Source organism: Pholcus phalangioides, unplaced genomic scaffold, assembly GCF_987345545.1.
Source record: "Pholcus phalangioides strain wild (caught in Gottingen) unplaced genomic scaffold, Ppha-v1.0 ptg000001l_1, whole genome shotgun sequence".
Classification (NCBI taxonomy): Eukaryota; Metazoa; Arthropoda; class Arachnida; order Araneae; family Pholcidae; genus Pholcus; species Pholcus phalangioides.
This window is the reverse complement of record NW_028301594.1, coordinates 22882498-22897646: the sequence shown is the minus strand read 5'-3', so window position 1 is coordinate 22897646 and position 15149 is coordinate 22882498. Positions and strand designations below refer to the sequence as shown.

The following is a 15149-nucleotide window of genomic DNA, read 5'->3' as shown; positions in this document are numbered from 1 at the left end:
CAGTTAGAAAGAGGTCTTGATCCCTTGACTGGGGAGTTTCCTATTGATCTCTGGTACCTCTATAGTATGGTGTAAAAAAGGAAAGCTATTTTCTATTGCTTTTCGGATGGTTCGAGTTTTCAGTAATCTGAGATGGTCCCATTATTCACTTTGAATCATCGAGACTCCACTACATGTAAAAAATTCAAAATTGTAATGTGCATTTGTATTACACAGTAAAACTCCTATAACACAATACTCAAGAGGCTGGAGAAATGTATGATTATAGATGGAACGTATTAATAAAATAGAACTCCTCCCTTAACTGACACCCCCCCCCCCTCGGATGCAGTCACCCCTCTTTTATGGCCAAATGTCCTTCCCCTTGTGTAATAAAAGTATGCATTTCAAACCCTGATTTACGGTCACCCCTCTTTCACTGACAAATTTTTTTGTCCCACCGGTGTCTGCAAAAGAGAGATTTAGCTGTACTATTAAAAGTGCATCTGGACCAGAGATTAGACCTACATAATATTATTATGCAGGTGATTATTGCTGTAAAGGGTGTCATTATATAGGATTGTCACTGTAATATAAATGGGAATCTGATTTTAACTGCATAAGAAATGACTGTCAGTACTTTTGATAATTTTAATGTCTGCGCTGCAGAAGCTAATTCCCTATTTTTTTTTTCTTTTTCAGGTTGTTGCAACTGATCGTGGCAGCCCCGTTCTGAATTCTACAACAGAAGTTCACATCTTTGTGGATGACATCAACGATAACCAGCCAGTGTTTAATCAGACTCATTATGAAGCATCGGTTTCAGAAATGGTTCCCTTGGATACAACAGTTCTTCAGGTTTTTGCTTCAGACATCGATGAGGGCCCACATTCAAGAGTTTTATATGACATAACATCAGGGAATGATGAGAAAAAATTCAACCTAGATCCGAACACTGGTATAATCACTGTTCGTGACAAACTTGATTATGATACTGTGCAGGAATACAAATTCATTGTGAGAGCGACAGATAGCGATCCTGACAGGCCATTATCTGCTCTTGCTAGTGTTCTTATCAGAGTTCAAGACGAAAACGATAATGCTCCCCATTTCCCACTTCTAATGTACAAGGAAGCACTGGAAGAAAATTCTCCTGTTGGTGCACCGGTGTTCATGGCCCATGCTATAGATGCAGATAGGGGTGTATATGGTCAGCTTAACTACTCTATCAGTGATGGAGAGGGTAAAGACAAATTCCATGTTGAAAGAGAGACGGGTTTGATCAGATCACATGTGGTTTTCGATTATGAAATAAAGAAAAAATATTATTTTACTCTTATGGCGATGGATTCTGGTGGTAAATATGCCACTGTTCAGGTGCAAGTGGATATCGAGAGCAAAGATGAATATCCTCCAGATTTCACTCATAATTCATACCATTTCATTGTTCCTGGTGATGCTCCTACCGGGTATGTCGTAGGAAGTGTACTTGCCACAGATATGGATGATGGCGTGGACGGACGTGTTGTTTATCAGTTGAAAAATCCTCATAATTATTTTGAAGTAAACGGCTCCTCAGGGGTGATAACTGTTAAGTCTAGTTTACAGAGAGAAGACCATCCAAGACAAGACATCAGGAATAAAGACATTTCACTTTACATATTGGCAAGTAGTGGACGACCGAATTCTCTAAGCAGCTCCACAGTTGTCAATATTTATATAGATTATTCAATGAATGTCACCCGTTTACATTCTGCCGAACAGAAATCTGGCAGTTCTCTTCCAGATTGGGGTTTAGGTCTCGTGATAGCTCTTTCGATTCTGGCATTCATATTACTGGGCATGATATTTTTCCTAAGAAAGAGGACTAAACGGAACAGCAAACCTGCTGTTGTTCAAGGTTTCGATAGCTCATTTGACACAATCGATATACACCATCCGCCTTCCAGCTCTGCTAGTATTTCTCAGTTTCCTCCTCACTATAGTGACATAACACATTTTGATCCTCCCGAGAGTACGCAACATGCAACTGGCACATCTGAAGTTTCTGAACCATCTCATTCGGCATCAAGTGGGCGAGGCTCAGCAGAAGAAGGAGATGATGTTGAAGATGAAGAAATACGCATGATAAATGAAGGTCCTCTTCTCCAGCAGCAAAAACTTCAACGTTTAGGTGTTGCAGACGTGGGCCTGCACAGAGATGACGATAATATGTCCGATATATCTGTGCATAATACCCAAGAATATTTGGCGCGTTTAGGAATCAGCACATCCATGTCAGACCAAAGAAGTGTGCAGGACTACAGTAAAGTTTCGAATACTTACAGTGTGGAAAATATTCACATATTCGATGAGGATGGGGTCGAAGACGGAGACAGTATTGACATAAGTAATCTGATATACTCAAAACTAAATGAGGTTGGAACAGAAGAAAATGATGGAGTCGTGGATGGAACAAGGGATTTTGGTTTCGGTGATGACGTGGAACCCTCAATGACGGGCTCTCTTAGTTCGATTGTGCACAGTGAGGAAGAACTCACGGGAAGTTATAACTGGGATTATTTGTTGGACTGGGGGCCACAGTATCAACCACTAGCTCACGTATTTGCTGAAATAGCCAGACTCAAAGATGACAGTGTGTCTTCATCTTACTCTTCCGGTGGACAACAAACTCTGAATCCACAGGTGAAAACAGTGCCACCACCTCTGATAACAAATGTTGCTCCACGATCTATCGCTCCCGTGGCATTAAACTCTGGTCATACTAGTCAAGTGCCATCTTTTCCTACATTACCTCGCTCTCCTATCGGGCATGATAGTACTTTTTCATCTCCTGCCATGTCACCAAGTTTTTCCCCTGCACTATCGCCATTAGCTACGCGATCTCCGTCTATATCGCCTTTGATGCTACCTGCTGGAAGTTCGAGTAGCATACAGATGTTGTGTACAAATATGAGCCACCATCAGCGTCATAACAGTAACAATGGTAACAACAGGACTATGAACATCACATCACCCGGCTCAGAGACAGAATTGCATATATGATGCAGTAATCTAATGTGCTCAAAAACTTAAAACAAATGTTCATTGTGTAAATAAGTGTGTTTTTTTGTATTATATGAATGTCTGTGTTATCATAGTGTAAATATTCTGCTTTCCTTTTTTTCCGATACCATAGGGGCCAAAATTCCAAAGAATTGTTTTTTTCCTTCTCCTTCGCCCTTTTACCCAATAAAATTTTTCTTACCTTTTTTTGGAAATAAAAATGTGTCTCATTATTTGCACTTGCCAATAACACCGCCCTGATAGAAATACTAGAAATGCACAATGTTTGGGGGGGGGGGCACGATACTCCTCAGGCAGAACGCTGGTATAAGGACTCTATCATTAATTGTGGAAATGAACTTATTAATGTGACAAAGAAATTTTTGAATTTATTGCTGTAAACCAAAGCACTAACCATAAAATGCTAGGAGAACGAGAGAGTTGAAAATTTTTGCAATACAGTAAAACCCCCTTTTACCTATATCACAAGGCGTTTACGGCCAAATACTTATTTTTTTTATACCAGGTGTTCTCAAACTGTGCACCTCTAACCTTTGTCAGGGTCACAGCTCCATGATGCCCCTGACAAAGGTTTTTCTAAAATATTTGTTAAACAGCTCTGGGGAGCCGGCAGAGCTTGCAGATAAGCATTGAATAGGGGAAAGGGACGACTTGGGTGAAAAAGTTTGAGAACCCCCCTGCCGTATACAGTAGATTCCGCTTATAAGAATCACAGATAATGTTATCACTCAGATACTGTTATCACTTTTGTCAAGTATGAAACCGACCACTATCATAACATTGGGTTTTTTTTAAGTTTTCAGGACTTTCGTTTATGTTATGATTTTTTTTCTTAAGTTTATTTTTATTTTTGCATATTTTGAAGTTAAGTTTGAACCAGACTAATTTTTTCCTATAAGTTATTGTTATCAATTTGCAAGACTATGTAGGAGGTCAGAAGGCTCCCTTATTAATGAAAATTTCTGTATGTTGTTAGCAATGTCTAAATTAGGCCATAATAGATGCTATGATCCATGTACGTGCAGCTCTGCTTTTACAATGGCTTTTTTATACAGTGAAACATGGTTATTTCTAAAACCAAAGTCACTGGAAAATAGTTTGGTGATTAATTATAAGACCAATTAATCTATCCCGGATCCGTAAAATGACTGTAAATTGCAACGTAATCATCAACATTCACATAAAGAGGGTAAGGATTATAAATCATTGAAATTTTGTCCTCAGTTGTTGAAATTGTTTCCGGAATTTTAATAACATAATATAATTGATCTGTCTTAGCTGCTTCATTATTCCAATGCTCTGGAATCAGCATCACTGCAGGATTTCTTGACCCATGTTCGAATCCTGATTCATGGAAACGGTTCATGATCATCAGTTACGAAACTGTTTCCCAAATTTTTCTATTATTATGCTATCAAGGAAATATACTTTTATTAATGATATATTATACATTCATTAACTCACATTATGATCTGAGCTTTCCGATACTTTTTCCATACAATCAATGGCGATAAAAAGATTCAGATTGTAAATGGTACACCTTGATCCTATAGGTTAAAAAAACATAATCTATATATATAATATGTCCTGACTGATTCATCAATGCCGAGCCGATACGGCTGAAGCTATATTAATGAAATTTGGGATCAGTAGTTTTATTTCATGACATAAACGCTCACTAAGAAGGGGGTTTTTCCAAAATTTGACCCCTAAGGGGGGGGGTGATAAAGAGGGGTTCAAAGGTTATGCAGAGGAATCGTGCTGAGCCGAAACCATTGAAGCAATATTGATTGAATTTGGTCAGTAGTTTTATTTCATGACACAAACTCACTAAGAAGGTTTTTTTTGAAATTCGGCCCCTAAAGTGATCATGGGGGAGGGGGGGGGCTCAAATGTTATATGGGACAATCATCACTGAGCCAAAATCGCTGAAGCTATAAATATGAAATTTGGTCAGTAGTTTTATTTGTTTGATGTGAAAACTCACTAACGAAAGATTTCTCAAAACTCATACTGTAAGGGGGACATGGGGGGGGGGGTTCAGAGTTATATGGGGCAATCATCACTGAGCAAACCGCTGGAAGCTATAAATATAGAATTCGGTCAGTATTATATTTCATAATATAGAGACACAATTTCTGAAATTGCAACAACCAAGGGGTTATCAAATGTTATTGGAAGGAAAACAATTTACAGATTACCAAACCCATGCGAGAGCGAAGCTGCAGGTAACAGCTAGTTGGTATTAAGTGATATACAGCCGCAATGAACTCCTCCATTAAATTATAAAAAAAAAGTAGAGAAAAATAGAATTTTCAAACTTTTATTAGTCTTTAAAAATTTGTTGTTTAACACCTTGATTGTGAAAAGTAAAATCTGACTTCTTGTAGAAATTTTTCGAATCAAATTTGCTCACACAATAATCATGATCTTTTTCCCCCAACTTTGAATTATCCAAAAAATTTAAAAAAAAATTGAATTAAACAAGAAATTTTAAAATTAAATTAGACAGAAAACTCAAGGGTTGTTCGTAAAAGTTTCAACTATCCAAAACTTGAATTAACCAAGTTCTACTGTCGTGAAGGAATATACATAGGGTAAAAAAGAAAAAAACCCTTTCTTCAGTTCTTAATAAGTTTCTTTGAACTGACCACATTCACAGCTCTTCGGCCAGCTGGAAGACAAGGGAAATCTATGGAACGTACCATACATTATGAAAAGTATCATAATTATAATACACATCACATAGTTCCTCATAATTTCTGAATTAAAAGAAAAGGATTTCAGCTTAAAGGGAGAAAAAAAAATCCCGTTTTATAGTAATTGAAAAAGAAAAAAAATTATTCAACATTTTGAAACCCGTTTAGATGGGAAACAAAAATGGAGTTGTCACATTTCCACATATCCCATTTGATTAAACGGGACATAAGACCATTGCACTTATAACTGGTGCTATCACATTAAGAGCCATGAACTGTATGAATAAAAGTACGCGTTTGGAACCTCAGATTAACAGTCACCCCTCTTTTACTGAAATTTTTTTTGTCCTGCTGGTATTTGCTAAAGAGGGGTTTTACTGTATTTGAATATGAACCTGTTTTGCTGTGATGTGACGCAAGCAAATCTCCACCAGGAAGGGTATATATGGGTTAAGGGTATAAACTCATCGTATACTCAAAGCAGAGCCCATTCTGGTTGTTGTATTTCGTTGAAACTTAGTAATATGGTACCCTAACTGGGGAATGGATTTGCCCTACCCAGCTGCTCGGAAGCATGTGATATGTGCTAGCCGTCGACCAACAGTATTGTCTGGTCAGCAATAATTTTTTTCTTCTGTTTTAGAGTAATTGAAAAAGGCATCTGCAGAATGTTTGCAAATAAAGGGCAATTATTTGGTGTTATTTTTCTTTTTTAGTAGCAGGAGGGGTTGAAAGTGAAAATGGAACAGTAGTTACAATTTGGTTAATTTTTTGTATGAGTGTGGCAGCATTTATGTGTAGAGGTAGAGTAAAGGTAAGGAAGGGAACACCTACTGGGGAATGGACTTGCATTAGGTAGTCGCTTGGATGAACGTGATATATGCTGGTGGTCGATCAACAGTATCATCTGGTCTGCAATCGCTTGTTTTTCATCTGCTTCTGAGGAATGTTTGAGACTAAAGAAGAGTAACGAGGTGTGTGGATTATTTTTTTTTAGTAGCAGAAGGAGTTTGAGTTTGTGCAAAGTGCATCGGTGAACGGAGGTAGCGTGTGTGGAGAACATGCAGTGATTGACTCGTGTGCAGGACTGGCACAAGCGTTTCCACAGTGCACCCACTTTACTGTAGTAAAGTTTCTCTGTAATGATGGCATGAACAGAACTGAAACTCACTCCCACATTCTTACTAATGTCCCTTATTGTGCATCGTCTGTCTGGGTTGATTATCTGGTCGACTTTGCTCCTCAAAATATCCATGATGGGGAGGTGACCTTGACCAGTTCACATATCATTTACCAATTCCCATCCCTTTCAAAAATTCTAGTGCCAGCCAATCCTGCAAATGAGTCAATGACAGCACATGCTCTCCGTACACTATCTTTGTTAGCCAACCCCACCGTCACTGCAGTGGTTGTCAGCTGAAGTTGGTTTCCTATGGTTTCCAACTTCGAGGTGCAAATGCGAGCCATCTCCCCATTAAAAAGTCTTGCCACACAGAGCAACAGGCCTACAATGATAAATTATTCAATCATTACACTTCACTCATAGTTAGAAAAACTGGTGGCAGATGGCAGCACTACAAATAGCAAGCATTACACAGAAACAAACTTCACATCAGGTTTCACTACATGTACCTACATGCACATTCCCGCAGGTACCAATTCGTTAGAGGTTCCGCAGAGGAATATGGACGAGGTGCATGTGTGGTTTAGTAGTAGTATCTTTGTTAGCCAATACACTTTGCACACTCCAACTCTTTCCGTTACTAAAAAGAATAACAACACGTTACTCTTCTCGACATGCAAACATTCCGCCGATGCAGATGAAAAAACAACCGATTGCAGGCCGGACAATACTGTTGGTGAAGCAGATATCACGTGCTTCCAAGTAACTGCAGGTCCATCATACAGTAGCACAGTAGGGATTGCCTTCCTTACCTTTGCACTACCTCCTCTACACCAAAGTGTTGCCACACTTATACAAAAATTAAATAAATTATAACTAATGTTTTAATTTGATGCACCCTTATACTTGAAGCAGCGTTTCTGCAGAGAATTCAGTTACAAATGAAATACAATTATTCATATGTGTCATAAGTATTAAGTATATTTACATAGATTTGAATAAAATACACAGAGCCCTGGTTATAGATGGTGCTGACAAAACACACCCATAGCCTTTTTCAGACTAGTGTGGTAATACTTCACAATCTGATTTTGTTTCTGAAAAATAATTTGCCTGTCCTTAAACCAGAGCTGGAAAAATCCTGTCGTCACAGTGACTAGAAAATCAGTATTGGCGCCTAAAATTTCCCAAATGTGGTTGCTGAAGTTTATTGTAAGGCTGACACCAAATATTTTCTGATTTCATTACGCCACATCTTTTATATAACACAGGAAAAAGTGAAGGAAAATATTATTTAGGAATGTTTTTCTTCGAGAGCAAAATACCATTCTTGGCTCCTAAGAAACTGGGCTGGCGCCTAAATATTTTTTCAATTTGTTAAGCCCTGACTTTATATATATATATAATCTTATACAAAAAATTCTATTCTTTCCAAAAACTTTGTTATATCCATACTCTCGCTAATCCAGCACATATCACGTTAGGGTGTGCCAGATTACTGGAAGTCAATTGAAAAGCCCATTTAAATGATATAAATTTCTGCGGTAAGACATGCAGTGACATCAAATCAATAGATTTTTTGGATATTATACCGAGGTAAACTCGGGAAAAAAGTTACACTGTCTCCACCAAGAATCAAACTCAGGACCTCTTGCTTATTGGGTCAGCAAGAGGTCCTGGGTTCGATTCCCAGTAGAGAAAACAGAACTGTTCCCCCCACAAGTTCATCTCAGCATAATATCCCGAAAGTATTGATTTGATATCCGAGATTTGATTGAGCTGAGAAAAAATCCATCTAAAAAACATTGGATTACTGGATGGCCCAGATTATATCAGTCCACTGTATTCATAAATATAGCAGCTTGTTGTAAGCGATATTTTTAACACTATTTTGGTATTGCAGGTTCACTGGGATGGAAAAAAAATTGTTATAACTGTGATACTTTGCATTATCTGATTTTGTTATATGCAGCTTGACTGTAATACAGCTGAACATTTATATAACGATATGCAAGAGACCAGAAAAAAGGAGTTATCCCACCCGGGGTCCTCATAAAAATGAGAGCTGGTTAAAATTTTCGAGAATGAACAATGTAATTGGAATGAACAATGAATGTAAATTGGTTGACAAGCATTTCTAACCAGATAGGGTGCATCAGAAAAATCACTTTGCCCATGATGGTCTTAAAGACAAAACCGTTACTCCTGTAACCATAGCAAATATTGCCAAATTCTGGCCTGGCAATGAAATAAAATGGTGAAAAACAGTGGCATATACATATTATACATTATAGGAATTCACCCTCATCAAGTTGAAATTGTTTGCATTTTTTTGTTTTCAAATTTCAACATCTATTGCAAGACTATTCATTTGTTGTCATAATTTGTTTAAAAAATTTTCACTCATTTCGCAAAAGATCCTCACAAGCTGAATCACTCGACTCAAAATTTCTATGTACTTACAGAAGGGTGTCCAACAAAGGCCTTGATTTTAAAATGAAATGATTCGGAAACACAGGTTGATAGAAGAATAAAACAAGCGTTGTATGTTTATTTTTAAAGTCATAAAAATCTAATAAAGTTTCAATGTTAGTTACAAATGTTGCCACCGACAGGTTGTGGAGTTGGAGGAATAGGCTATAAACTGTCTTTTGCAATCAATTCAAAATGTGCACCTTTAACAGCATAGAGATGGCTGTTAAAAAGTCTAGCCACAGAGAGCAACAGGCCCACAACGGTATTAATCTTAAATCATTACACTCCACTCATAGTTCGAAAAATAGATAGCAGATGGAAGCACTATAACAAGCATTACACATTTAGGTTCTCACAACACGTACACGCACGTTTCAACATGCACCAAATCATTAGAAGTTCCACCGAAGAATGTGGACGAGATGCAGGACTGGTTTAGTAGCAGTCGCAACGCTAGTTAGATTTTATGAAGCCATAGCATTACAGTCATAGTTTGTGTTAAAATAAGTTACGGCCTTATAATTTTCTCATCACTTCACCGCTTATTTTCAGTTATTGCCTTTTCAAGTTAAAAAAGTAAATGTAAAACACATCAATTTTACCGTTTTAATTAGAATTATCTCTCACCAGATTCAAATAAAAAACCACGCCTACCTTATAAAAAGCAACTGTTCTTCAGTATGTTCTAGAATCGCATTGAATCTCATGAGGGTGTAGTTTCAAATGTTTTGAAAAAAAGCTGCTGTATTGTCTAGTTTCTTCTGACAAATATTTGAGGGGAAATTACTTTCCCTAAAAGTTTTTTTTTTTTTAATTCTATAAAAATTACCAGATGGAGCAATATTTGAAGGTGGCTTGTGTTCATAGAGCAGACGTTCAGTTTCTTCAACCTCGTTGCTCGTTTCTCAAGCTGAATTGCAATATTGCTGCACATTAAACCCGTTTTTGTGCTGGAACTTTTTTGGCTGTATTCACTGACAGAATTTAAACTACAATTACAAGGTAAAGGATTAGCAATCAACATATATATGGATTGGTTAAAATCATCAATTTAACCAATCCGTCTCGATCTTCCATCTTTTCACCTGCAATTGTAGTTTAAACTGTGTTGGTAAATATGGCCATTAATGTATTGAACAAAATAAAATATGTCACCATCAATCCGTCTTTTTTAAACCGAGCACAATTCCAGCCCTTCGTCATTAGGCAATTTACTACCATTTTACATGCTTTCAGACGCAAGTTGTGTCAAAAGTGTGTACATATTCTATACCTAACCGATACCCAATCACCTGTGTGCGTATCTAGTGTCGTGTGTGAAGTTAGTGCTGCCACTGTATTTTGAACTGTGAGGGGAATTGTAATGCTTGAATATCTCTACCACTGCAGGTAGGGCAGGATGTCCTGGTGCCCCATGCATTGAACAAGGAAGGGTGCAAAGTTTCAGTTTTTTCTCGTTCAAAATTATGAAGAGAAGGTGACGAAATAGGTTCTTGTCCCGGGCGACAATTGTACAATTGTGTTTGGTTGTAGGCCTCTCACAATGCCCACTTGACCACACAGCAGCCATCCTCTGTGAAAATTTTCTGCCCTGCAAAGTCCTTGGAAAAATTCAGTAACTTTTTACAATGAACACTCAACTTTAAGCAACACCAGAATTACGGGGGGGGGGGTTAACGCATGGGGGCATTAATGCCCACGTTGGGAATCACTGGTATAGAGCTTTGGAGTTTCACACTAACTGGGAGCAGTGGCAAAAACAAGTCTGGCCCCTCCTGGAAAAAAAAATAGGTGTTTAGGCATGATGGAAATGCATGAAACACAAAGATTCAGAGTGTCCAAATGAATAAGATCTCTTGCAAATATTTGGCAATTCATGCAGATTCTTTTCAGAAACATAACAAGATCGCCCGAGCAGAAGTGGCTACAGGGAGTGCAAAAGTTTTTGAAGTATCACTAAAAAAAAATACTCACTGACTGAAATTTTTGCTGATAAAAAATTATTTATTGTTTGAAAAGTTCTAAAATATGACTGATCACTTAAAAATGCTTAAAATACGACCAATTACACGAAAACACCCAAAATATGACTTGTCATAAAAATTTGCACCGTATTCATTTATATATAAATGACTAGTCAGGAAAAACTGATGGCAGTTGGATCCAGGGCGATGTGTAGGTGCATTGGAGCATCTTGTATTTTATGGGACACTACTATTTAACCATACATGCACCTCGTTCACATTCCTCTTCGGAATTTCAAATAAAATGTAACATGCCAGAATGTGCATCCATGTGTTGTGAACCTAACCTGAAATTTGTTTCTGTTTAATGCTTACTACGTGTAATGTTGCTATCTGTCATCAATTTTTCTAACTATGACTGAAGTGTAGTGATTTTACCGTTGTAGGTAAAATCTCAAGACATTTGACTGGGAAATCGGCTCGCATTTGTGCCTTGAAGTTGGGAACTGCAGAAAACCAACTTCAGTCGGCTATCACTATGGCAACGGTGGAGTTTGAACCCAGGTCCTCTCAATGCGAGTCTGTCACTATAGCCACTCAACTACCACAGTATTTTATAGTTCAGACAAATTTCCCTTATATTATTAGGCTCTTGGGATGGGTGATTTCTTCCCCCCCCCCCAAGTCCATGCTGGGTCCAAAAAAGCATGACTCCAGTCCATTCACAACTTCTCTTCCCTGCATTCGAACATTTCTCTCGAACCAAAAGGGGATTATACTCAGGGCTGCAACTAGGAGGGAGTAGAGGTGCGGCAATTATTTCACCTTTTAACCTCTCTTTCAACATTACAAGGGAACGCAGAAACATGATCGCCTCAGCTTACCAAGAATATAGTTGCATGGCCCTGATTATACTACAGCTATTGCCAGATTTTTACAGGTTTCAAAATAAACATACAACTTGTTTTAATCTTCTATCAATTACCATTTCCCCGAGTTATTTCATTTCAAAATCAGTGAGTCCTATGTGGAGACACAATGTAAAAATAATGTCAAAACTACAACGGAATAATTTCTCAGATTCCCAAGAATATTTCACAAGTATTTAATGGCGAGAGTCTAAAAACGAAGGAAAACTTCATACACACGTGGATCCTCCATTAACCTAAACTAAAGTCCAACTAACTGAACTCCATTTCAGTGCTACGAGAATTGCCGATTTTTTCGAGTCGTTGCATAATGTAATTGGAGGTGTCGATGAAACGGTTGACGCAATTGGACAAGCACATCTCGGTCTTCGCATCCATTCGCTGGCCGGGCTTCTCGACGCACACATCGAAACACTTCTCGTTCAGTTCGCCGACCAGATGCTGGAAACGTTGCTTCTGATTTTCTTCCTCGATGAATCGCTCCAGATCCTTGTCTATACTGCCCGGAGCTCGCGAATCGCTAGCAGAATCCATCATGCTTCCGAGGCTCGTCGACATAATTATTGTTTTTTTCCCCCTATTTGAACTCAGCAAAACGCAGGCACGATACCTATCTACAAAAAATACCGAACGGCTGTGACCAAATTTTTGTTTGTAGTTCTCTAGGACGGCCTTGACCAAGAAGAAATTATGATTGATTCAGGAATACTGTTTTTGTTTCATAGATGGCAGTAGTAGTTCCACTTGTTGGAATGGTTTTGACCAAACTCGTATTTGTAGTGGAGCTGATGGACGGCCTTGATCGGGAAAAAAATTCATTAGGGGATTTTCAGAATATTGCTTTGTTTTTGTTTGATAGATGGCAGTAGCAGTTCCATTTCTTGTGATTAGGGGCGCGCTCCTATAATAGTGACGTCGCTTTTCTCAATTTACACATCAGATGGCGCTGCTATTCTGATCAGAAATCGGCCACAGTAACTTTTTCCGACTGAAACGGAACCGCTAAAAAGAATTCTTAGAATTTCGACGGAAAGTCAATGGAATAAAATCACAATAACTCATGTTAATGAAGATATATGTTTAAAAGCGGGGGGAAAAAAAAAGAAAAGAGAAGTAATTCCGGAAACCTCAAAAGAGCGAATTTTCCGAAATGTAGTAGGACGCTTCAAATGACGTCGAAAAGGAGGGCGTCTACACGTGGTTGAGGTTGATATATGGAGGGTTACCAATTTCGCAAACTTCAAAATGAGGACACTCTTGTGCAACGTTAAAATAATGACTTATTTATCTGTTCACAACAAATAGCGAAACCACTGTATTTGAAAATATAGTAGTGGTATTTTTTTTTTTCTGATTGAAACTAAAATGCTATTTCTGTATTATTTTTTGGCCTTTGGACCTAGGGTTACCAGTTTCCGAAATGTGGACAGGTGAATACGTACTATTGGCCACGTGATCACTGGCGCGGGGGGGGGTGATAGATAACCCCCCCCCCCTCCACTGATGTCATTTCAAGCGTCCTCCTGTACGTTTCGAAACATTCGCCGTTTTGTTCTTTTTCAGGTTTCCGGAAATATTTCCTTTTTTCTCTCAGGAAAATCTTTTCCCCACTTCGAGAAACATATCTTCATTGGCATGAGTGTTTCTGTGGATCTTTCTCCATTGACCAATGAGCTCTATCAAAATTCCCAGAATTTTTCTTTTTTTGGCAGTTCTGTCTGACCAGTTTTATTGGTAAGAATAGTGACGACATCTGTTTTGAAAATTGGAAAAGTGACGTTACTAAGCAGGGCACCTAGGCTGGGATCTTTTCAAGGGCCCTTCTATAGTTAATTTATAGTGTGAAAAGGCCAAAAAATGATTAGAATTGTCCTTGGAACCTGTCAGCCCCGCCATTGTGGGAGCCATGGTGCAGGCACCCCCCTTTCTCTGCACGTCACCTACATACTTCCAAATCAGATGGCGTCTCTGTACCAAAAAGAATAAAAATTGTTTTCCGATCAAAACAGAAACGAATTTAATGTGCCCAGTATTTTTTTCAAGGGGCATGGACACCGGATGGTCGAGTGGCCAGTGTCGAACTCGCATCGCGGAGACCTGGGTTCAAACCCCACCGTCGCTACAGTAGTTGTAGGGTCGACGTTGGTTTTCTGTGGTTTCCAACTTCGAGACGATCTCCCGGTTAAAACGTCTCTCCAGAGAGAGCAACATTCCCAAAACGGTACAAATATTCAATCACTACACTCCACTCACAATTTGAAATATAGATGGCATCACAGAAAAATTAGACAACACTAGATTCGCACAAGGCCGCAACCAAAGCCGCTTGTAAGTTAACTCTTAATGCAGCTTTGGCCGCAACTGGATGCTTTGTCACCCGGGGCAAGTGCACATTTTGGCTCCCCCGTGTAATGTTGAGGGAGAGGTTTGAGAATAAAATCTGCGCACCCTCTGGTCCAGCGCCCGGGGTACGAGAACCACCTGCTTTCCCCTAGCAGCGGCCCTGGATACGCACGCAGACAGGTAGTTATTCACACTTCCGGCACATATAATTGGTAGTAAATTGCCTATGGCGATAGACCGCAGTTGTGCTCGGTTTGAAAGAAAGGTATCGGAACCCGAGGATATTTGAGCACCCAGGGCCGCGGTTCTGGTTATTTTTCAAGTGTAAGCAAATAATATTTTGGTGATAGAAAATATCACCCCCTCCTTTCAGTTGGAGAACTGAAAAAACAGCCTCCTACAGTTGGTGCCTTCTGGGCCGCTAGCTCGCATGATTCTAGATCCGGCCCTGCGACCAACCCCCCCCCCACTCCAGGTTTTTTTCATGTCAGCGCCTCTGCCAAGAGGAACTTTTTAATTAAAATAAGTACAGCCCTGGGTTTTCTCAATGTGTGGTGGGATCCGGAACACT

The 15149-nt window shown here is 38.9% G+C and overlaps 1 protein-coding gene across 1 annotated transcript in view; it reads left to right on the top strand.

The window, feature by feature from the left end:
• ds (dachsous cadherin-related 1) overlaps positions 1–3236 on the top strand; it is a 105655-nt gene extending 102419 nt beyond the window's left edge. Inside the window, exon 22 of the mRNA XM_089232258.1 lies at positions 682–3236. Coding sequence (XP_089088384.1) covers positions 682–3024 — 2343 coding nt within the window. The 3' untranslated portion in view covers positions 3025–3236. The remainder of the gene's footprint in view (positions 1–681) is intronic.
• Positions 3237–15149: the final 11913 nt, after the last annotated feature.